Source organism: Calonectris borealis, chromosome 3 (genome assembly GCF_964195595.1).
Source record: "Calonectris borealis chromosome 3, bCalBor7.hap1.2, whole genome shotgun sequence".
Taxonomy (NCBI): Eukaryota; Metazoa; Chordata; class Aves; order Procellariiformes; family Procellariidae; genus Calonectris; species Calonectris borealis.
The window spans coordinates 63,004,263-63,028,857 of record NC_134314.1 but is presented as its reverse complement, the minus strand read 5'-3'; the positions used below and the strand labels follow the sequence as shown (position 1 = coordinate 63,028,857).

The 24,595-nt window shown below is 39.1% G+C and overlaps 1 protein-coding gene across 5 annotated transcripts in view; it reads left to right on the top strand.

The window, feature by feature from the left end:
* Positions 1 to 5,049: 5,049 nt before the first annotated feature.
* The window catches only part of MED23 (mediator complex subunit 23), a 44,380-nt gene continuing 24,834 nt past the window's right edge, over positions 5,050 to 24,595 (top strand). The window contains exons 1-12 of one of the 5 annotated variants that reach the window (XM_075145841.1): positions 5,050 to 5,213; positions 8,416 to 8,447; positions 8,557 to 8,644; positions 9,415 to 9,539; positions 9,685 to 9,796; positions 10,593 to 10,691; positions 11,247 to 11,348; positions 12,323 to 12,392; positions 14,003 to 14,115; positions 15,362 to 15,457; positions 16,042 to 16,059; positions 23,366 to 23,566. In XM_075145841.1, the coding sequence (XP_075001942.1) occupies positions 5,154 to 5,213; positions 8,416 to 8,447; positions 8,557 to 8,644; positions 9,415 to 9,539; positions 9,685 to 9,796; positions 10,593 to 10,691; positions 11,247 to 11,348; positions 12,323 to 12,392; positions 14,003 to 14,115; positions 15,362 to 15,457; positions 16,042 to 16,059; positions 23,366 to 23,566 (1,116 nt within the window). In that variant the 5' untranslated portion in view covers positions 5,050 to 5,153. Of the gene's footprint in view, positions 5,214 to 8,415; positions 8,448 to 8,556; positions 8,645 to 9,414; positions 9,540 to 9,684; positions 9,797 to 10,592; positions 10,692 to 11,246; positions 11,349 to 12,322; positions 12,424 to 14,002; positions 14,116 to 15,361; positions 15,458 to 16,041; positions 16,060 to 23,365; positions 23,567 to 24,595 lie in introns of those variants that run through there. The other 4 variants (XM_075145838.1, XM_075145839.1, XM_075145840.1 and 1 more) reach the window with 4 other exon arrangements.

Here is a 24,595-nt window from a genome sequence, read left to right as displayed (position 1 = left end):
TACAGGTGGAGAATAGGACCTATCGTCTTCGAGTTGCTGGACCTCCCGGGACAGTTTCTCCACAGCCGAGACAAGGGAGGAGAAGACAGTTTCTTCATATTCCCGGAGTCTGCTAACCACCTCATCCACCATTTGGTGCTTCTTCCTCTTTCCAGCACAGTACTACCAACGAACTGGCATACGACGCTGGTGCGCTCCGTACCAACTTCCGCCACATGGGTCGGGTGCACTGGACTTCATCCGGGTCTTTGGGCGTTTGGTTGTTGTCCAGGTCACTATAAACCACCTCCAGCATGTCTAGTTCTCTCAGGTACGGGATACCTCTCTCCATAGTGGTCCATTTACCTAGGCGATATATAACATCTTCCTTGAAGGGATACCTTTCCTTCACGCCTGACAGCAGTCGCCCCCAAGGGCTGAGGGCCTGTGTCCCTTTTCCGATTGCTTTGTCAATGGCCCCTTCCCTAGCAAGGGATCCCAGCTATCTGGCTTCCTTCCCCTCTAATTCCAGGCTACTGGCCCCATTATCCCAGCATCGGAGCAGCCAGGTAGCAATATGCTCTCCTGGACGACAGCTGAAATCTTTCCGCTTATCTCGCAGCTCACTCAGGGATAAGGATCGGGTGGTTTCCATCTCATTTATGAGTTCTTCCTCTTCCTCCTCCCCTCCTCGTGATGCCCCTGCTTTTCCATCATCCCTTTCTAAACGACCTGACTTCTGCTTCAAATATTTCTTCTTCTATACAGGGGCAATGGATACCAGCAAGGGTTGGTCCTCTGGTTCAGCCGTAGTGCCCGTCGCGGGGGTTGGAGTAACTGCAGTGACTGTTGCCGGGGTTTGAGTGGCTGCAGTATCTGTTGCGGGGGTTGGAGTACCCGCGGTGTCTGTTGCTGGGATTTGAGTAGCCACAGTGCCTGTCGCAGGGGTTGGAGAAGCTACAGTGACTGTTGCCGGGGTTTGAGTAGCCACAGGGGTTGTCGTGGGGGTTGAAGTAGCCGCAGTGCTTGTCGTGGGGGTTTGAGCAGCCACCGTGTCTGTTGCCGGGGTTGATCTCCCGCCGCCCACTGCCCCCGGGACTTGCCGCTCCGCCCGCCCCGACGAGGCACTGCCGTTCGCCCTCCCTCTTTTCTTGTTGCTGAGGGTTGATCTCTGGACAGTATTCCTGAAGAGTTGCTTAACCCTAAACAAGGCCTGAACCACATTCAGGAGACATAGCAAGATGAACACGCTTGTTTGAACATCCCAAGGATATTCATAATTCTCAGGGAATATTGTGGACGTCTTCATGAAGAGGATAGAAGAAAAAGGAGTTTCTGAAGATATGGAAGGGAAGATGAACAAGTGGGAGAAAGTCCCATCCTGTCTCCCCACTAAATTCATTCTCTGAGGAGAAAAAAGTGTAATTACTAATAGTTTCTAAGAGGTGGTTCCCGAGGTACAGAGATGACGGCAGTGCTGAGTACAGATACCAGATTAGAGTTACGACCAATGATTTTATCACCTCATAAAACAGCAGCAAAATTATAATCTTGGCCCAGTTCCGAATAATGATAACAGCACAAAAGGGAACATATACTGCAAACAAGGTATTCCATAACCCAACATTGAGAGCCAGCCCCACAACTTTGAGAGCAAATAAATCAACTTTGTGACCAATCAATATAATGAATGCTTATAACAATTTTGCCTTAACACACTTTGGTCAGATCTATCATTATCTCAACCCTTCAAGCCCCACGTTGGGCGCCAAAAAGGACTGTTGTGGTTTAACCTGGCAGGCAGCCAAATACCACACAGCCGCTCACTCACTCCCCCCGTCCTCCCCAGTGGGACGGGAGAGAATCGGAAGGGTAAGAGTGAGAAAAACTCATGGGTTGAGATAAAGACAGTTTAATAGAACAGAAAGGGAAAATAATAATAATAATGATAGAATATACAAAATGAGTGATGCACAATGTAATTGCTCACCACCCGCGCTGACCGATAACCAAGTAGCGATCGCTACTTCCTGGATCACGCCTACCATTCATATACTGAGCATGACATCACATGATATGGAATATCCCATTGGCCAGCTGGGCTAGCTGTCCTGGCTGTGCTCCCTCCTCCCAGTCTAGCTTGGTAGCAGAGGATAGTTGTCCTTGACAAGGTACTTAGCAACAACTGAAAACATCAGTGTGTTATCAACATTCTTCTCATACTAAATCCAAAATACAGCACTAGGAAGAAATTTAACTCTATCCCAGCCGAAACCAGGACATTTGGTGAGGCTTGTGGCTCCGTGTTACCTAATACACAGAGTCTGGCAGGGCGTCGTGCCTTGGCAGAGACAGCTAGGTGCAATCCCAGTGCATAAATTCTGTACTGTTCCTCCTCTTGGATATTCAGTTCCCTTAGGCAAAGCAGATGACCATCGCTTAGGCCTGACCTGCTGTGGCACCCCTGGCCCTCAGCTCCACCCCAGTGACCAGATTCTCTGCCAAAGGTAGGATCATAGGTAGTTCAGTTTTGTTAAAATGAGATCTGGTTAGATGAGGGGTTAATTTAGGAGATAAATCACCATTGGGACCTCTCAGGGGGTTCAAGGCTATCACACAGTCCAGTTTTAAAACTCAAAATTGGGTATAGTATTTGGGCCAAGTTGTGGACCAGGGCTCTAGTTAAGGTTAGACCAAGTCTGTCTAATAAAAGTAACCAGTTAGATTTCGGCTGGCTTGGTAAGTACAGTTTAGAATGAATGTTGGTTAATGACCTAAAATCAAGATAAAGCCGTATTAGGCACAAAGTTGTGGACAGATTGTGGCTTGGTACATATTAAAGTTGGATCGAGATCTGGAGCCCAAGGCACAGTTAGGAATGGCTGTTAGCCTGTGAGCGTGACAGAGCACTAAAGCAGATAAAAGTAAGAATAGTAGACTGGTCCTCAAAATAAGGATAAGACATAATGATGAGTAAAATAACTTTTTTGGGGCTCCATTTCCAGTCCTATGGGTCACTATGGGAATGGATTAGGAGCTTGGTATAGAATTGGAGTAGACACCTATCCTGGGCATTGCCATTTTGATAAACTATGAGCCGGTCTGCCGAGGGTGGGCAAGTGCTGACACTAGATGTTGACGGGACATCCAAGGGCATGTCAGATCATACTGCAACGCACTTTAAATAAGCACACAGTGAGGAGTATAATGAAAATTTCTTATAGAATAAATAGCTTTGTGTTAAGACTGAGGGCAAACCAACTGTAAGAGCAACACAAGCAAGTACAAACGAACCTTCAATTATATCCTCTCTGTTTCCAAGGATGATTCATTACATGGCCACACCTTGAATCCTGTGTTCAGTTTTGGGCCCCTCACTACAAGAAGAGCATTAGGGTGCTGGAGCGTGACCAGAGAAGGGCAACAAAGCTGGTGAAGGGTCTAGAGAACAAGTCTTCTCCAAGAGGAGGCTGAGGGGAGACCTTATCGCACTCTACAACTACGTGAAAGGAGGTTGGAACAAGGTGGGTGTCAGTCTCTTCTCCCAAGTAACTAGCGATAGGACGAGAGGAAATAGAATCATAGAATCATTAAGGTTGGAAAAGACCTCTAAGATCATCGAGTCCAACCATCAAATGGCCTCAAGTTGCACCAAGGGAGGTTTAGATTGGACATTAGGAAAAATTTCTTTACTGAAAGAGTGGTCAGGCCTTGGAACAGGCTGCCCAGGGAAGTGGTGGAGTCACCATCCCTGGAAGTATTTAAAAGACGTGTAGATGAGGCGCTTAGGGACATGGTTCAGCGGGCATGGTGGTGTTGGGATGATGGTTGGACTCAATGATCTTAGAGGTCTTTTCCAACCTTAATGATTCTATGATTCGATGTATATGTAGGTAAATAATACAAAGGTACGCATTATTTGCTTCCCATTTCCCATTACTGACAAGAATGCGCTGAGTTCAGTCCCGTGTACTAGCCTGTTGGCTACAGCACGTATCTCCGCTAGCTGTGCAAGTCCTGGTGCCCCTCTTATCACGACTTCCTGGAGTTGTTCCTTTACTTTTTAAGTTTATTTATAACATTTCTCATTGCTTAAGTTATCTATTCTTTTAGGCCTGTTTACAAAAAAGTTGTTTACATTTACAACAAATAATCCTCTCCCCGATTCCATGTAAGCTTTTCCTCTGTGGGTACACCCTGTTATTTTGCACTCAACTCCAAGCCTGGAAATATTAATTTCTCACTGCTCTGAGGCCTTCATCTATCTGCTAGCATTTGGGATGACCAGCTTTATTTTTCTGCTGTAGACAGGAGCTTGTATCTAGTTACCAGCACCACCTCAATTTAGGTCCAGCGCTATTCCAGGAAACTACGTGGCCAAACAGCCACAGGCAGCTCAGAAAATGCAGCGTCAAGGTCAGGGAGCCACAAAGCTTTTAAATGGTCTTGATCTGGCATTTTACATATGTTTTTAACCTAAAAACCACTGCACATGTATAATGTATCCTCAGATGTTTTCAGAGAAATGCATTTTCAGTTTATTTGAACTTTAGGACTTTTTATGGGAAATAATAACTCTAACTTCATGGTGTTTACAGCGTAGTCCCATAACAATTTAAGGAAATTAAAATATTTAATAATTTAAAATTATTTAGGAACTTAATTATTAAGTTAACTTAAATTACTAAGTCCCTTACCATAAGAACCTTACTATAAGAACCAGAGCATGTACTTTGTCAAATTATTCTAAGAACAGATTATTCAAAAAACAAAGAAGCCAAAGCAAATATTTTCGTACAAAAAACAACTCCCAAATTTTAAATGGCAGCTGCTTTCCCCCCTTCGCCCTCGCTTCCCACTTTCTTTCCCCGCAGGCAGCGCTCCCGGGCCCTCAGTCGCGGGGAGGGGAGAGGGGGAGAGGGGCAGAGCCAGGGCCCGCGTCCGGGCCAGGGCCCCCGGCCGCCGAGCCCCGAACCGGGTAAGGAGAGGCGGGCGGCGCCGCCCGGAACGCTGCAGCCGCCGGAACGGCCGGGCCGAGCACTCGCTTCCCGGCGGGGGGGGGAGGAGATCAGGGACGGAACTTCCGGCGGGGGAGGGGCCGCCGCGCCGCCGTGTCCCCCTGACAAAGGGCCCGGCGGAGGACGCGGCTCGGCTGCGGGGCCTGGCCCGGCACCATGGCGATCCCCATGGTGCCTATGGAGACGCAGTTACAGAGCATCTTCGAGGAGGTGGTGGTGAGTCCGTCCCCGGAGCGCCGCCGGGGGCGGGGGGAGTATTGTGGGCAGGCCGGGCCGGGCCCGGGGCTTGTACGGGGCCCTGCGGGCCGCCGCGCTCCCCCGCGCGGAGGTGTGGGGGGCATCCTGAAGAAGAAAAAGCAGGGGAGAAAGAGGTTTTTTATTTTCCTGGCGCACTTTGTGCGTTGAAACCCCTCAGCGGTAGTTCGTGCTGTTACCACCGGCGGCCCGTGGCGAGGTGCGCCCGGAAGATCGGTGGAGGGGAGGTGGTTCCTCAGAGCTGAAATCCTCCCTTTGCTGAGTTTTTATAAGGAAACTGACGCAGAGTAGGACTGGGCATAAAATTGGGGGAGGCAGATTGCTTACCCAAAACCAGTTTATAGTGTGCTGAGTTTACTGTAGAATAAGCAGTTTAAGGAGATGTTTTGAAGGAGACTATGAGAAGATGAGTGTCTAGATGAGAAATTTTTCTTCAACCAACAGAATAGCGTGAGCGAATTGTGGAAATAACCCGCACAATGGTACCTGCAAAATGAAGCATAGTTTGGTAGATCTTTAGAATGGAATAAAATATTTCAGTTGGAAGGGACCTACAACGATCATCTAGTCCAACTGCCTGACCACTTCAGGGTTGACCAAAAGTTAAAGCCTGTTATTAGGGCATTGTCCAAATGCCTCTTAAACAGTGACAGGCATGGGGCATCGACCACTTCTCTAGGAAGCCTGTTTCAGTGTTTGACCACCCTCTCGGTAAAGAAGTGCTTCCTAATGTCCAGTCTGAACCTCTCCTTGTGTAGCTTTGAACCATTCCCATGTGTCCTATCACTGGATACCAGGGAGAAGAGATCAGCACCTCCCTCTCCACTTCCCCTCCTCAGGAAGCTGCAGAGAGCAATGAGATCCCCTCAGCTCCTCTCTGAACTAGACAAGCCCCAAGTCCTTAGCTGCTCCTCCTAGGACATGCCTTCCAGCCCTTCCACCAGCTTTGTTGCCCTCCTCTGGACGCATTCAAGGACCTTCACATCCTTTTTAAATCATGGGGCCCAGAACTGCACATGGTGTTCAAGCTGAGGCTGCACCAACGCTGAATAGGGCAGGATAATCACCTCTTTTGACCAGCTGGTCATGCTGTGTGTGATGCACCCCAGATGCGGTTTGCCCTCTGGGCTGCCAGGGCACACTGCTGACTGACACTGAGCCTGCTGCCAACCAGCACCCCCAGATCCCTTTCTGCAGGGCTGTTCTCCAGCCACTCCCCTCCCAATTGATATTTCTGCCTGGCGTTACTCCATCCTAGGTGCAGAATCTGGTATTTGGACTTGTTAAATTTCATCCAATTAATCATAGCCCAATGCTCCAATCTATCGAGATCCCTCTGCAAGGCCTCTTGTCCCTTGAGTCAACAGCACCTCCCAGTTTGGTATCATTAGCAAACTTGCTAATGGTGCATTCAACTCCTGCATCCAGATTGTTGATAAATATATTGAACAGAACTGGCCCTAGAATTGAACCCTGAGGAACACCGCTGGTGACCGGTCGCCAGCCAGATGTAGTCCCAATCTTTGAGCTCTGCCCTTTAGCGAATTCTTCACCCAGCACACTGTGAACCCGCTCATCCCACAGTTGGACAACTTGTCCAGAAAGGTGCTGTGAGGGACAGTCTCAAAACCCTTAATTAAAATCCAGAAAAACTACATCCGCCACCTTCCCTTCATCCACTAGGCTGGTGACCTTATAGAAGGATATCAAGTTAGTTAAACAGGACTTTCCCTTTATGAACCCAACTCATTGGGCCATTAAGTCATTGTTTTGTAGAGCACAAATGAATGAGCTGCTTGGTAGATATGGGCAGTTCATGGTCTGAAACACTGGGGTGATGATAATTGATGAGGTCCTGAACAGGAGCCTGACTGATGTTTCGGACAGAAGAGGCTGGTGGAACTGTATGAACTGGAAAGAATATGTAGGTTTTGTAGAGTAGTGTAATTGGAAATTATGTCCATATGGTGAATTTCAGTAGAGGGAAGGTTGGGTTTTTCTTTCTGTTTTAAGTTTGCATTATAAAATGCACGATGTACTTTTCTTTGAATGGTGTTAAGTTGCTCGTAGCATATTCATTGCCCATACCTGGTTGATTTGTCATTTTGGCGCTGTCATTCAGATTATGTTTTCGCATGTTTAACATTGTGATTTGACTGTGTTGTCACATTGCCTGTTTGTGAGCAATGTTATTTGCCTAAAATTTTTATGTAACAAAAAAAAAAAGCCACTTACAAAATTTCATTGCATTTTTGATGCCATAATAGAAAATAGCAAGTTGTTACTTTCACTGTTACTATTACCGACTTAGTGGACAGCAGCGAAATTTACCTAAGTTTCTATGCAGAGCAGATGAGTATCTGTTTCTCTTTTGCTTCTTGAGAAAACTATGAGTAGCAGTGAAAGGCAGTTGTAGGCTGTATGATTGAAAAGGGTCACCGGAAGGATTATTTTATTACACACTCTTATTTTTACAACATAAAAATGAAAATACGTAGTGGTCAGTTATAGATCACATCTGAGTATAATATGAAATTCTTATAGAAGGTAAAAAAAGTTGTAGGATAGTATTTTCCAGAACTACTTTGCTGATGTATTAGAATAATGGTATAGAAGCCTTTGAGCAAAATGGAGTTAAAAAAAAAGGGGGGAAAAAAAAAGCGAGGAATCTTTTAGGGGAGATAAATTGGATATTCATATAGAGTTTTTCACCTAGTACAAGACCATATAATTATTCAATGGAATCCTTTAAAAAGCAATGGATCTAAACTCGGATGAGAAAGTAACTGTATATAATTGATTTGTGTAACCGAGTGTCATGGAACATAAGTGGGACAGAAGCTTAATGGGATTCAAGAATCGAACAATTTCTCCAACTTTGGGAAGTAAATTAATCTCTAGGTGTTTAGAAGGAAAAAAACAAACCCCTCCAAAAAAAATCCCAAAACAAAAAACCATAATCTGGATCCACAAGGTATGTTGTTTATATGAAAACAAAGCAATCTCAACTTTGAAAGAGTCTAGTGTAGTAGAAGAAATACATCTATCTCTGATACAGTCCCATTTAGCAGTGTGACTGTTATTCTTTTGTGCTTCACCCTGGTGGTGTGATACTCATAGAAAACCTTTTCACAATAGCTCACTCGGATTTTTTCTCTTACAGAAAACAGAAGTAATTGAAGAAGCTTTTCCTGGGTGAGTGTAATGTTAGTTTATTTGTGCAAGACTTTCTGTATACATGTATTTTTCTACTTGTGCTCTTTCATTGGGTACTGCTAATAACTAATGTTCTTATTTGCATTAGTATGTTTATGGACACTCCTGAAGATGAGAGAACCAAACTGATCAGCTGCCTGGGCGCTTTTAGACAGTTCTGGAGCAGTCTTTCCCAGGTTAATATTTAATTTGTTGCTTACGTGTACTTTATATACTTTTTAACACAGTGAAATCTTGCCTAGTAGACAAACACTTAAGCTGGTCTGTGTCCAGTCATTCAGAATCTGGTTTCAGATATGGCGCAGTAAAGAATATAGGAAGACTTTGCAAGAAAAAAAGATTATTTTTGACATTTATAAGGTTATATAGTTGTTCAACAGAGGTTGGTGTGCAGTGCAAATAAAGATAAACAAATGGAAGTATAACAGTAAAGAAATAAACAAAAAAAGGTAGTTTGTTACAGGATTTCTAGTAGAAGTGAATAAGTAGGGGAAAAAAAACGTGAATAGATGTTTAAGTTCAAAAATTACCTTCCAAAAGTTCTTCTAGGCACTCTTCTGTAATTGGAGACGTGGTCATCTTTGTTTTCATTGAATTTGATTATAACCATGAAAAGGAAAGAATAATATAGAACAGTTCTATTTTATTCTATTCTGTGCTAACTTATATATGAAAAACAAAGTTCACTATAGAAATCAGTGTTTCAGCTAGGAGGTGTTTCCAATACTGGACAACTGGACAACTTCTGTTGGACAACTGAATTTCTTCAAAATAAGATCAAAAGACTTGTAGGGAAAACTGTATGTTGGACAACTGGACAACTTCTACCATTTATAATCTTGTTCTTCTGTTAGTTTCATTTCTTCGTGGTAGGATACTATATGAATTTTACAGTTTGTTTCACTACCTGTAAGTACATTCTTTCTCCTTTCTACTGATTTTTCAGGAATCCCATGAACAGTGCGTCCAGTGGATTGTAAGATTCATTCATAGCCAACATAGTCCTAAAAGAATTTCTTTTCTTTATGACTGTTTAGCAATGGCAGTAGAAACTGGACTTTTGCCACCCAGGTAAGCTATGTTGGAATGAATTGATGAATAAGGTACATGGAAGTTGTAATATTGGAGGGTATTTTACGATGACATTGTAAAATTATTGCTGGAGAGCACATGCTTATTATCTGTCGTTCATTCTTGCATTGTCTCCTTCTGCTAGGATGGTTTGTGAATCTCTGATAAACTCCGATACGCTTGAATGGGAAAGGACACAGTTGTGGGCATTAACATTTAAATTGGTCCGGAAGATTATTGGAGGTGTAGACTACAAGGTATCTTCCCCCCATTCCTTTCTTCATGATAAGACATGTTACTTTCTCGCTTTGTCTTTATGATTTTATGTCAGAGACATCCAGTGTTTCAAAGTCTGCTTTGATTATGAAAGAAAAAAATAATTCAGTGAGTCCACTTTTACTGTTTTTTCATAGTTAGGCTTTACCTCAGTAGATAATTCTGTATGGACAATGTAACTCCTCTTACTCTTTTCTCTGTTACACAGTCATCTTCCATCCCTCTTTTCAGTTACAAGCTAAATAACGCTAATGCAGTTAGAGAAGTGGTACGCATGGAAAAGCATTAATTAATTAATACTATCAAGCATTAAGGCTGAAGTTCTCACATCTGCTCTGACCCCTGTTGCTACATAGGAAAAAGGTCCTGAAAGCTGGGTCTTTGGCAGGGTACAAGCCTAACAGAAGGAGTAGGAAACCATGCATCTCTTGCAGAGAACTACCTCACCAGTATTGGTGAGCGTATTAGAGCAAAAAACATAAACCACAACATTGTACTTTGGTCAGTCTGCACAAGCCATTGTAGGTTGGATGTCTCTGGATGCACATCAAAATTTCAACAGTTACTTTCTCGTCTGGGGTATCCTAAGATTGAGAGGTTCCATAAGGAGTTTAATGTCATTAGCGTTCACATTCTTGGTAGCAGTCTGTTTTCTGACACTTAGCAACAAACAGCTAATTTGTCAGTCAAAATATTGTCTGACTGTATTGATTGTGTAATCTTTCTGCCAGAAATAAAGAATATCTGGGAATGTTAATTTTATGTCCGTCCTTTTAGGGTGTGCGTGATCTGTTGAAAGTGATCCTAGAGAAAATCTTAACAATTCCAAACACTGTGAGCTCAGCTGTTGTACAGCAGCTTTTAGCAGCAAGAGAGGTAACTATCTGAATTTTATGTTATCGCTATAAGGAAGATAGACTTCATTCTTTTGTCATTAATGAGTTTCTAATAGCTGTTTGAGAGTTGGTACAGTTCAACAGCAAAGACTTACTCTTAGCGCTCTAATTCTTTTCTCTAATTGCATTTTATGTAGTAAACAAAGAGCTTTTGGGGGATATTGTAAATAAGCACTAAAATCCCTAACAGGAGAGTCAGGCCCAATGTTTGACTTGCCTAAGGTAAGAGGTATGATACATAATATTGAGATTAATTTCTTTATTTTTTTCTTAGTGGATAAAAATAGTAATTGTTTTCAATAGTTTGTAGGCAGACATAGAGGCATAGTTTTACTTAGGCTTAAACAGTCTAACTTACACGCGTACAATTAAAAACAGGTTTTAAACTAATGTAGTACTATCAGAATACAACTTAAGAAAAAGTATTTTAATTCTTATATCTATTTTCATGGGCTGCCTCAGACTAGGAGACAGAGTACACCCTTGTTTACCTTATGCAAAGTCTTTTACACTGATGTATTTTTTTTATTTATAGGTGGTAGCCTACATTTTGGAAAGAAATGCATGTTTGTTACCTGCCTACTTTGCGGTTACAGAAATCAGAAAACTATATCCTGAAGGAAAACTTCCCCATTGGGTAATGATATGATATCAAATCATGTAGTCTGGAGTTTTGTTCCACACAAAACAAAATTATTTTTATTTTTTTAAAATAAGGTTTAAATGAAGATTTAAAATCATCTATTCAACAGTAAGGTCTGTGTTTAGGCATGTAAATTAAGATACAGGCTTGATGTGGTTGCAGCAGCTGCTCCCTGTGTTCTTGCATGAAATTGATGACATAGTTTTGACCTATGGCCTGATATTCAAAACTCTTGAAGCACTGAGATGGTTTTGTTGAATACATTTGGAAATGCAGGTCATGCTTACCTTCCAGATTGTGCTTTCTCTATGGCTTCAAGATAAGACGAATCACTTTAAATAGCTGACCAGTGTTTTCTTTCTGTTTAAATTCAGTTATGCAAAAATATTTGGGGCTCTGGTGCAATGAAAATGTTTACTGTTTCCAAAAAGAATGTAATGTTGGTCCAGTTTTTAATTTTGTATTCTGTTAAAATAACTAGGTGTTGGGAAAAGGATAAAATCCCAATGCCCTTGAATTAATGGGAAAACTGTTAACTGACTTCTTTTGAGCCAAGATTTCATCCAGAGTGTACTAATCTAGGTCCATTGTCGTTATGGAATTGTTATCCAGAGGCAAACAGAGATTTGGTATGGACAGAAATTCTAAAGCGTGTCTTAAATCATCTCTTATTAAATAGTGTGCACTGAAATAGTATAGTACGCATAGGAGAAACAGTTATATAAACTCTCATTCGAGTGAAAACTGAGAAGAGTGCTTCCCTTCTTTAAAAAGTCCCATTTTTCCTTTTGTAATTTTAGGTTCTGGATGATTTTTCTGACTTGTTGAAATATGTGGGAAGCTAGTTATTTTAATAGATTCCTGTATATTTTATTAAAATGTATAAACTGTTTTTAAGTCTTAAATATTCCTCATCAGTACCTGCAGCTTAAACCCTTAACTGACTTTTTTCTCTTCTTCTCACCCAGTTACTAGGTAATTTAGTATCGGATTTTGTGGATACCTTCAGACCTACAGCAAGAATAAATTCCATTTGTGGTAAGAGAATGACTTCATGAATGACTTCAAAGTAAATTAATTTATTTTGAACTATTTTGTTTCTTATAACCTTTTGGGGCATATATGCATCTAAGCAAAATGATTGAGAGCTTATGTGTCATTAGTATCTTTACTCATCAGGTTGTTCTCAGACTTGCTTCTCTTCAGTTTTTGCTTTGAAGGGGAAAATTCATATTGATGAGGTCAAATAATTTTTTGCTACGAGCCGGTAGTGCAAATGTACTACGTGTTACGTGGCCATATAGTTTCTAACTACACTGGACGTTAGGAAAACCATGGGTTTTCTATGCTGAAGGATTTTGAGTTAATGCAGATCCACTGGTATGCTAGTGACGGAGTGTTTTCTGACTTCAGTTTCAGCCTTATCCCTATTGTTGCAGGCTTCTGTGTGAACATTTCCTAGCTCAGATGAGTACTGGCTGTCCTCTTCTGTGAAAGAAAAACTCACCTTCGTTTATTGCTAGAAATCTGAAGATTAAAATTTGGCTGTTTTAATTGTGATGCCTATTGCATTTTCTTCAAAAAGATAAAAATGTCTTCTGTTTGCTTTGAGAATTAAGTAGCTTAATAACAGCTGCATTATATCTTAGATCTGAGCAAGGTTTATTGCAACTGAGCTGCTTCAGTGCAGAGATTAAGAATGTAAATTCATCTGTAATGCTTGAAAGCACTTTGTGTTTCAGAAGCGTGTAGTTATTCTTCTATTGAAAGTGTGGCATAGCTTTTATGCATATGACTTGCAGGGATCACACACAAATTTTTACAAGTCTTGTATGTGTAAATGACCTGTATAGATACGATTGAAGGGGAGAAAGAAATACTTATTTACTTCTTGTTTTATCTGTTAGTAATATGGCCAGTCTGGACAATAGAAGTCATGGAATTTGACCTGACAGTGAGATTTAGGTCAAAGTTGAGGCACCTAAATTTAGATGCTGACATACAGATGCGCTAGGGGCTCAGTTCAGATGCCTATGTTGAAGCAAATGAAGTCAATCCGAGGTGTCTAATCTACATTGATTAACAAGTCTAAATTTACCCTACCAAAACCTCTTCATATGTGATCAGCTGAATCACATTGGCCTGCACTGACTGAATTAACTAGATCTCCATTGACTGTAACTGGAGTACAGACACTTGTATTTGACTAGTTTAATGAACAGAATCCTGCCCACAGTTTGTCTTACAAGCTGAATGGAGGGAAATCAAAAGACTAGATTATATACTTAGGTTAGTAATACCATTTTCTTTGTGGAAAGGGTCAGTGTACCAAAATTAAATCCCTAGGTCAAGCAATGGCAATGGAACAGTCTTATGGTAACCTAAATGGCACTTTTAGATTAATATTTGCAAATACTTCTATTTTCGGGGTATCCAATCTGAACAAATGGGGATTTTACTCCTTAGATATTTTATTACTTGAAAACTAGTTAGAAAAATTAGTGTGAAGCAATCCTATGGTAAAAAGCTTTAAACAGTGGAAATTTAAGGAGAGCATAAAAGTGGCTGAGGCCAGTTTTTGCATCAGAATGATTAAACAATAGGCCAGTTTCACTGCTTTAGAATTTATAATGTTTCATTGCATGTAGGTCGCTGTAGTCTTCTTCCTGTGGTAAATAACTCAGGTGCCATGTGTAACTCATGGAAGCTGGATCCTACAACCCTTCGTTTTCCTTTGAAAGGTCTCTTACCATATGATAAGGTATGCCTTATTAAGGTTCTTAAACATGTTATATTCAATAAATATGAAGCTTTTATATCATTGCGGGGGGGAAATAATTTCAACTGTGAATATCCAATTGTTCCAGCTAGGCTAACATTGAAAACCTAGATGTTTTCACTGTGTTGTATATTTCAGTGATTTCAAGCCTATATGCAGAGGACCTGTAAAGTAGTGTGTGGTATAACTGCTGGCCAGGATGCTGAAGAACATGAGATGTTTAATGTGCTTTGTGTGTGTGCGTGTGTGTGTGTGTGAGAGAGAGAGCAAGTGAGAGCAGAGAATTTATTGGAAAATTAGTTTAACAGTGGGGAGATGAAGGAGAGTGGGAAGGTAGTTTCTTCTTTTCTGTGCTCTTTGTTATTCCATAGGAGAGATAATTTTACAATTCAAACTTAAATATAAGTTATCTTATTTAAACTTAAAACTCTGAGTGTGAAATAGCAGTATACTGAAAGAATTTAAAAACTGTAAAGGATCAGGACAAAAATCCACGTTGTCCAGCATCCCATTCCCCATATCCTAGGTGTCCAAGGAAGGATATAAAGATAGTGTATCTAATGACATATATAGCGTTCACACTCTACAACCATTATAATTTTGGGTGTTTCCTGAGACAGATTTTATTTCTATATACTTGGTAAACCTTTCTCTTTCAAATAGTTGTTCAGTCTCCTCTTGAGCCCGTGTAAACTTTTAGCATCCTCAACATCCCTTTGACAAGGAGTTCCACATTTCAACTTCACGTTGCATGAGGAATTAGCTCCTTTTGTTTGTTTTGAACCTAGCTTCAGATAATGTTTTTCTTTAAAGTGATTCAGCTATTGGAAGATACAGTGAGCAGTTGTTCCATATCACCTTTCTTCATGCTACTCATGATTTTTATGGATCTTAGTCATGTGCTTCCTCAGTTGTTTTACCTGGCTTCCTTTGAGATCTTGACAGTCTTCCAGTATTTCAAGGCTGTTTCAAAAAGTGTGCCATCCTTCTATTGGATGAAGAATGTTCTTCTACTTGGTCCCCATAACATCTGTCACTTCTTAAGAGCTGTGACTATTTCCTGCTTTCTTTTGGGTATCAGAGAGCAAAAAGATTTGCCAGATAATACATATCTGCATAAATTAAACATTCATTCTTACATTGTTTAACTCAGTTAAACATAAACTCAGTATTAAACATAATCTTGAGGCAATATATGTTTGTATGTGATTGCTTTTTTTTTTTTAAGGATCTCTTTGAGCCACAGACTGCTTTGTTGAGATATGTGCTGGAACAACCGTATTCAAGGGATATGGTCTGCAATATGCTAGGTCTGAATAAGCAGGTACTGTACTATGCTGTAACATGTGATTTAATTCTGCATAGAATCTGCACTATTCTTTTTCTCTTTTCTTTGCTATAGCTAACTAAGCAAAACAGTTTAGGTCCAGAGAGTGAATTTTTTATTTTTATTTTTGTATTTTTATTTTTTTATGAGATCATATTAGGTTAATTGGACACTGTTATTCCTATCATTTGTATATTGCTTTACGAATGTTAAATTGAAAAGTAGAGATTTTAAATATGATTTTTTTTTTGCATTGCTTTTTTTTCCTATAAGGCCAGCCTCAAGTACACCTTTGACAGACAGAAGGAGACTGCTAGCTCAAACAATAAAAATGGTTATTGTTCATTAGTTTTTAAAGCATTGTTGTACTCTGTTATATTGGCATGTTTTAGTACTAGAATAGTGAAAAGCTGGGTTTTGTTTTTTTACATTTTTTTCTTTTTATACCTTAGAATGGGAGGGCTTAGTCTGACTTGGGGATCCTTGAGGCTGGCCTCATAGTCACTGTTTTGTCTTTTCTTTTTTTCTTCCTTTATTTTTGTTCTGTCCTGTCTTGTCCTGCCCATCCTCCAATGCTCTAGACCTTGAACATTGCTCAGGTATGTTCACAACCTTACTGTTGTATTGTGACTAACGATACGCTGGCCGCTTTGTAGCCACTGATTCCAGTTAGAGAATACATGTACAGTCAGGGCTTGAAATTGGCAGGACCATTAGTCAAGGGCAAATTCTCACTATAAATCTCTAGAGATACGAGAGACGTAGCATAAAGCTGACAGTCAGTGGTCCTTTGGTCCTAAAATTTTGGTTGGAATGGAGTGCTACCATTTCCCATACCAGTCATAAGAACTTTTACTTTGTCTGCTGGAATTTTCAGATGAGGAGAGATTCTTAGTACAAAATTTCTTTCCTTATGCAGGTGGGAAAACAACCACTGCACTTGATTGTAAATTATAAAGCTGTAAATACATCACTTAAAAAAAAAAAAAAAAAAAAGCCAAAAAAAAAGCTTTACTAGTGGAATTTTCTTATCATTAGGAAGCCTCTGAAACAAACTTCCCAACAGACAATTATAATATTCTCCAAGCTAGGTGAAAGAAAGGTAGTGCAGGATACCATGTGAAAAGTAGTTCCTTAAAATTTGACTACTTGTTTAAATAAATAAATAAATGCCTGAGCAAATCAACCAAGTGGACTTCTGCTTGAAATTTGAAATCATGGGTATTATATTTACAGTTGATCCCTTGTTACAATAATCAATTCCACACCTACTTTAAAAAACATTGTTTAAGATTTATAAAATAGCGTTGCTGTTTGCAATACTATAGTGAAGGTTGTGTCAGTGTTTCCATTTAAGAAACTTTTTTCAGATTTGTAACTTGACTATAAAATTTACATGATCCTGAAACCTTGTGTATATTTCCCATTGTAAGTGAAATAACCAGTGCTCTTTCTGGATTAGGACAATGGTTTTGAATGCGCAGATTCCTACACCTTGACAAACAGCACTCTGTGTTGTATACGACAATCTTTTGTATTTGAGACTTAAGGCAGCTGAAATGTTAAACCTTGGAAACGAGCTGCTAGGTTTATTGTTGAAATGAGTAGTATTTGTATTCTGTGTCTATTTCTGTGTCTACATTCAGTTAATAAGTCTAACTATTCCTCTATGCATCTTGTAGCTGGTAAATAATACAAGATCCAGACAAAAAATATATTGAACCCATTTTATTCTTCTAAGTATGGGTGGTCTGTGCCTTCAGGTCAAAAAACGTTGATGTTAAAAATGCTGGTTTTTAACTCCTACTTTGCTGTCCTCTAAAAGTAATTGAAGAAAACTTAAATGAAGCAATGAAATATATTGAACTATACTTCTTAAAATTTGTTTACTAGTATAGGAATTCCTACACAAAGTTTCAACCTGGCGTGAATTTTTATGGCCAAGGAACAAACCTGAAGAACGTAGCTTATAAAGGAAATGCTGACAGAACATGAACTATAGCTGTGCTACTACAATTACATCAGCATAAGAATGTTTGGGCTGTTGAAAATTTGTGAGTTAAAAATATAAATACAGAGTAGGGTGGTATAGTGGTATAGAAGAGGAAATAATGTTCCATTTAAGCATTAATATACTCCGTTTAAAACTGTGAAAAACATTAGAATTTTACTCGCTTTTAGGTACAAATTAACTTCATGTTATTGTTGAATTTGTTAATGTAGCCACTTGACAAAAAATAGTAGCATGTTTTTCAGAAGTTGTGTAACTGTATCGATGCTTTCAGTAAAATGGCTGATAATTTTGTATTTTATTATTAGAACTGAACTAACCTGCATAAACGAATTGTCAGTATAATAGAAGACACTTAGAAATGCAAATAGTGCTGAGTTTGTTTCAAAATAAATACAGAAACACCTCAAAGCAATGATCATTATTTATTTATGATCATTAATTATTTATGTGAAGCTGCTTGTATGCCCTATCAACTATTTACACAGATCTAGTTGCAGGATTGGAGCCTTCATTTGAATCTTTTGGCATCACAAACTAGGTATGGTTCAGCCAAATTTGTCCTAGTTCTCAAATATTCTTGAAGATGAACAATGAAGTTTTCTGGTTCAATCTTAACTAAGCAGATCTATGGTAGAAAACTGTTCACTCGAACCATCTCTGAGTTGTGTAAAAAAAGTACAAATCCAGCTGTCCTTTTAGCCTTGCAGAGAGAAAAATGAAGGTAAAACTTCATATGTTTGTAGATTCCTGTGTTCCTTTCACGATTCTAAGTTTTGTTGTGGGATGAGGTTCTCCAATACATTTATGAAATATATGGCTTTAAGTCCAGATGTAATAATACAGACTTCAAAATGTTCCTTCTGTCGGAGTCTGGGGATTCCTGTTCTTTGCTACTGTGTACTTCTGTGTGGACGGTATCTTCTCTTGTATACCTGTTTGAACTGGTCTATAGGAAGTAGAGATTTAAATTGTATTTTATCATGTATGTGTCATGATTTAACCCCAGCTGGCAACTAAGCACCACACGGCTGCTAGCTCACTCCCCACCAATGGGATGGGGGAGAGAATCGGAAGACCGAAAGTGAGAAAACTCGTGGGCTGAGATAAAGACGGTTTAATAGGTAAAGCAAAAGCCGCGCATGCAAGCAAAGCAAAACAAGGAATTCATTCACTACTTCCCATCGGCAGGCAGGTGTTCAGCCATCTCCAGGACAGCAGGGCTCCATCACACGTAACAGTTACTTGGGAAGACAAACGCCATCACTTCAAACGTCCCCCCCTTCCTTCTTCTTCGCCCAGCTTTATATGCTGAGTATGACGTCATATGGTATGGAATAGCCCATTGGCCAGCTGGGCCAGCTGCCCCGGCCACGCTCCCTCCCAGCCCCCCCCATACCTGGCAGAGCACTGGAAGCTGAAAAGTCCTTGACTATGTAAACGTTACTTAGCAACAACTAAAACATCAGTCTGTTATCAACATTATTCTCATACTAAATCCAAAACACAGCACTATATCAGTTAATAGGAAGAAAATCAATTCCATCCCAGCCGAAACCAGGACAGTATGTTATCGTGGTTTACGGCTGGACTCGATGGTCTTAAGGGTCTTTTCCAACATGAATGATTCTATGATTCTGTGTCAATTTATATTCTGCTGTTAGCTGGGGTGATACTCCCAATACTTAATTTTTTTTTTTAAGTAATTTGTTGAGGTATGTAACAATGTGGTTTTTGGAAAATTATTAACAGTTCGAAGTGTCTTAATACACTGATGCCAAATTAAGATTTGGTTTAGGGATCCTACAGTTCGTTCTTAAAATTAAGCTTTAGTAATGTCTTAGGGACGTGAAGTCACTTTGAACATTTTGGTTTATATCTTTACCTTCTCTGTATGTATAGACTTGCATGAAGAATAAAATGCCATTTTTGCTTGCGTAATTGCAGTCAGGATTATATTGCAGTCCTTTAAACAATGAAAAACTGTTAAACTTTGATTTCTCTGTGTTGGGGAGTATTTGAAAGAGGAGGTAATTTTCAGGTGTCTGTTTCTATAATGTTATACAAAATTTTAATTAGCAGCTATTGTATTAATGATTTTGCTCTTTAAATAGTATATTTGGCTGGTCACCTTTTAAACCAGCAGTGGTGATCTGCAGCTTTGAGTAGGAAATTATCTCTGCCATACTCTGTTCAGGTGAATGTGTAGTTGTATTCTCTCCTAACTACAAACCAGGATCGTTTGCTTGGGGAAGGTGTTGTTTATTTCATGTCTGTCCGTGCGTTATATAAGCAGAATCATTAAGTGAAAGGAATGACATAATGCAATATGCAAAAATTTACTTTCCTTTCCCTTTTATTTTTAAAATATTGTAGGTTGATGCTGGGGACTAATAATATCAGATTGCTATCTGATATTATTAGTGTTAACATGGCAAAGTACTTAATTTAAGGGGCGTGATTATTTTTTATGTATTTCTGATTGTAAGAGTGTGTGTTGAGAACACTTGAGTGCAACTTCCTTGCTGAAACTTACTCCATTTTTTTAATGAGGAAAACTTGAGAATGCCCATCGAACTTGGCAGAAATAGAATCAGGCATAATATAAACAATATACTTTAAGGTTTCGTGTCTTGGTAGCATAGAGTTTTGGAAAATGGAGGTGAGAGGGGGGGCTATAGTTCTGTCTTGTATTAATTACTTCAGGCATTTAACTTACATTTTGAATCGGACTTCTGGAAACACCATTTACTCTTGCAGGGATCTTGGGCTCTGAGGTTTGGTCTTCTGAATCCATTTCTTAAGTGTAGATACTTATTAAATATTTTTGAGCTAAATGTTGTTTGCTTAAAATATTTGAAAACTATAATAGCTTGCAGCTAGTCTTACTGACTTCTTAAAATACTTTTCTCTTAGGGAACACTTTTAACTCTACCTGCTCCCTCCCACCCCCAACCCACCAAAAAAACCCAACCAACTGAAAAAAAAACCCAAACAAACCCCATTGAAGCTTTGATCCACTGAAAAAAGTACCATGAGTCCATCAGAGGGCTGATCTCGAGAGAAATTTTAGTATCAAGTTGTCACGGTAGCACTTTTCCCCCCCCCTGTATTTCTTTATGATTTAATAATGCTTTCAATGAGTATATGTATTTGTCAGATCTTTAAATATTATTTTCAGGGCAAAATGGAGAATATGTATTTATATAACCAAATTACAAAAATTTGAATGATGTTCTCTTTAGGAAAAAAGCATAGTGGTTTTGAATGCTATATTTTTCCATATATAATCCAAAACAGTGTTTGGTTTGGTTTTTTGTTTTTGTTTTGTTTAAGCCATACCAAAACATGAATTCCTACTTATTTGTGAGGAAAATCAGCTCTCACCTGTATTTTTATTTGTCTCAGTAAATACTGAGATGTTCTTTCAGTTATGAGTAATTAATAAAACAAGGCCCCAATCCTGCAAATTCTTATGCAGCACGATATTTTATTTCTGAGTGCTCCAAAACTATAGATACAAAATTTGTGCAAAAATGTATATTGACTGAAAATACAGAAAAAAAAAATGCCAGAAAATTAAATTAATAAAGATAGAAGGTGAAGTACTGCTATATTTCTTACTGAAAATTGTTTTTAAAGCAATAAAAGTGTGATTTTCAGAATAGAAGAGTGAATTTTTTTTTTTTAATTTCCTGGCTTCTAAACTTTTCGCAATCTTAGAATTATTCAGAATAGTGAAAATTCCTACTGGAAATTCTGGCTTTCTTTTAACAGTAATATTTTCCTGTTGTATTCTCTGAATAACTTTATTCTAAATTAATATAGCCTAACATGATTAGGCTTTTGGACATTAACACAGTGCTTAGCAAACTATTAAATTTCAAGCCCTGTACATAGTAGTTTTGCATGCTGGATTATAAACTAGTCTGTAGTGTTGTCTGTTGCACCCTGCTCTGCTTCATAATTAGTTGCTTTGGGAGGGGGAAAAAAACAAACCGCAAAAACCTCGGAGTATTCTCAACTGGTGGTGTTAATACTGCTCTCTGTAAACCTGTAACGTGGTTGATCCGTGATAATGGCATCGCGTACTGGAAGAGAAGGTGAAACAGTAATCGATGCTTTCTGTTTTAGTTAGAGGTTTGTGTTAAGCATGCTTCAAGAAAGCATAGCTAGAATTGTAGCTTTCTGCAGTTTTGAACTGGCGAAGAGCATGCAACAGGGGATGCTGTTCACTATATTTTGTTAACTTTTCCCATTGCATTTTATTTTTAATTGGAGAGGCTCTCTTTTTTTTCATGGCAAAAGGCTACCATCGATGAAGGTAGAACAAGCATTTCCTTTCAGCATCTCTCTTTCCTTTTACTATTTCTTTCTTTATTAATTAAAAGGGGTTTTTTAGGCTGCCTGACTAGTAAGTCAAAGAACTCGTCTAAGGCATCCCTAAAATGTTTTATGAGTATTTGGGCGATCTTTTTAAACTTTTTTACATACACCTTTTTGCCTCTAGAAAGGGATACTGCATTTTCATGATTAGTGTTTGAGCAGCTCAGTTCTTTTTCTTTTGTATCATTAAAGTAATAATGTTTTCTTTAAGGCTGCATTATGTTACAGGCATCAGGTGTTTAAAAAACAAAAAAACAAAAAAACAAAAAAAACAAAAAACCCCCAAACCAAACAAATAAACAAAAAAACCCCCAAACCCCCAAGCAACAGAACAAACAAACAAACAAAACTATTCCTGAATAGAGATTATAATGAAACAAACAGAGGTTGGATTAATTCCAAAGTGCTAGCGCTGTGTGAAATAGGTTAAATTCCACACAGCTTTTTGTCCTTAGTAATAGCACTTTGCACCAGTATAACTATACGAATGCAGGGTAATAAAAGGTTGTTGCACTAAAGAACTTGGGATATGTGACATTATACTTGATGGTCTTAAATTGAAGATTTATAATCGGAGTTCCAAACCACTAGCAGTGGTAGCCTGCTTTACATATATTTGTACTAACATATGTATCTGAATATATAACGCATTCCTTACTTGATCATTATTAAAAGTCATCAGGGAGGGTGTGTATTTTAAATGATTTCTGTGTTTGCATAGCTCACTGGAGGTTGTGGCAGTCTAAACATAACATCTAAAGAGCTCATCACTATGATATGTAAATTCTGTTCTATTCACAATATGTAGAACATAACCACTTTTATCAGATTAATTTTCAAATCTTTTTGATCTTGTCTTATACCAGGTGGTGCTGTGACAATAGGACAGCACCTAATTATAGGGGTATTAACCAAGTGTTAATTCTGCTGCTAGTTGTAGGTGAGTCCAAAATGAGGGTGCAAAAAATAGTCATTAAACACCTATATTGTGCATTGGGATGTTTCCTCTGGGTCTGGTGGTATAATTGATATATACTTTTCTTTACGGTGATCCCTACTTTTGAAATGGACTTTAAAGGAGAAAAGAGGGAAGGGGGAAAAAAAAAAGACGACAACAAAAAAAACCCCAAACAAACAAAAGAACCCCCACCAGTGTGTTAAAATAATGGATTTTGCTTTCCATGAATGGAAGATCAGGGAAATAACATTCTGCGTGAATTTATTAAAAAACACAAACAAAACCCCCAGATGTTATTTGTGCATTGATGATCTGTGTTTTGGAACTGAGTAGAGAATTATGTATGTGTGATAAAAATGTAAATGTAAAAATCATCGTGACCTGTAACATAGTGCAGCTTTAATACACTGGCTTATCCTTAACTTAAGTTCAGACTTCATTTCATGCTTCCCAGCCTTCTGTCAAAATACCCTACTGTAACTGCAACTGTACAAGTTCTGAAGTTAATGGCAAGGCTTTTGGAATACTGTATCTGATCTCTGCCTTACAGCACAAGCAACGCTGCCCTGTGCTGGAGGACCAGCTGGTGGATCTTGTGGTGTATGCCATGGAACGGTCTGAGACTGAAGAGAAGTTTGATGATGGTGGAACCAGCCAGCTTCTGTGGCAGCATCTCTCCAGCCAGCTCATTTTCTTTGTGCTCTTTCAGTTTGCAAGTTTTCCTCATATGGTCCTGTCACTCCATCAAAAGGTAAATTGTTTGTGTCACTCCCGCTTGGTAAGAGAGATTTTAAAAACAAAACAAAACAAGTTTAAAAAAAAAAAGGTCACTCACTGTGTAAGAAGTACCTTATGTGTAAGAATTAAATTTTTGATTGTTGTGCTCTGTAGAAGTCAGTCAAATTCTCAAGTTATGTTGCTGTGAGGTAGGTCTGTTTCCAGTGTATTCAGTTACAGAATGTTGCTATATATTTGGATTCAACATGTGCGAGTAACTAGAATAACGAGATAAATGGCATAATTCAGAAGACCCAAGTACTGTGCTGTTACATCCGGTTTACAGCCAAGCTTCAAACAGAGCGAATGCCCTGTTAAGTTTGAGCTAAAGAAACATGCCATGTAAACGGATGCAAGAACTTATAGTTTGTCTGATCAATCTAATCAGAGCAATCTAACCAAAGATCATTTGTCCAATTACAGTGATATTGGCAATCACAGTCCAAAGTTATTGTTACTTCCTAATAATAATTCCGTTAAAACTGAAACACTTTCTAGTATTTACCCTTTTCTCTGGTGCTCAGTGCCTCTCTGAATTCTAAGGGTGATGGTGCCAGTCCTCCATAAGAAAGGAGAGGAGGAGTTACAGTAAGTCAGCAACATCCTGAGCTCTTTGCTGAGAGAAAGTACGGTGTCAATGGTAGGAAAGGGATGTTCTTTCTCGCCACTGTAGGATTAGCTTGTAGCTATTTAGAAACTGTTTCTAACATGCACTACGCATTGGTCCATCTTCATTTGTCCACAGTTCCATGTTACACCAAAATTTACTATGTTATGTTTTACTTGTGATGGATTCTAGTTCTCTGCTCTCTTTGATATCCCTGAAATTAGTTTTACCAGGTTTAATTACTGTTAATGAACCATTGAAACAATAGGCACTATACAACACAATTGCACAAATCTAATCTAAAACTAAAGCAAACTAGGTAAGAGTGGAAGTTAAGAGTACAGTACTGGTTGTTAGAGAATTGCTGTTGCAGATGAAGTTAAATAACAAAAAAAA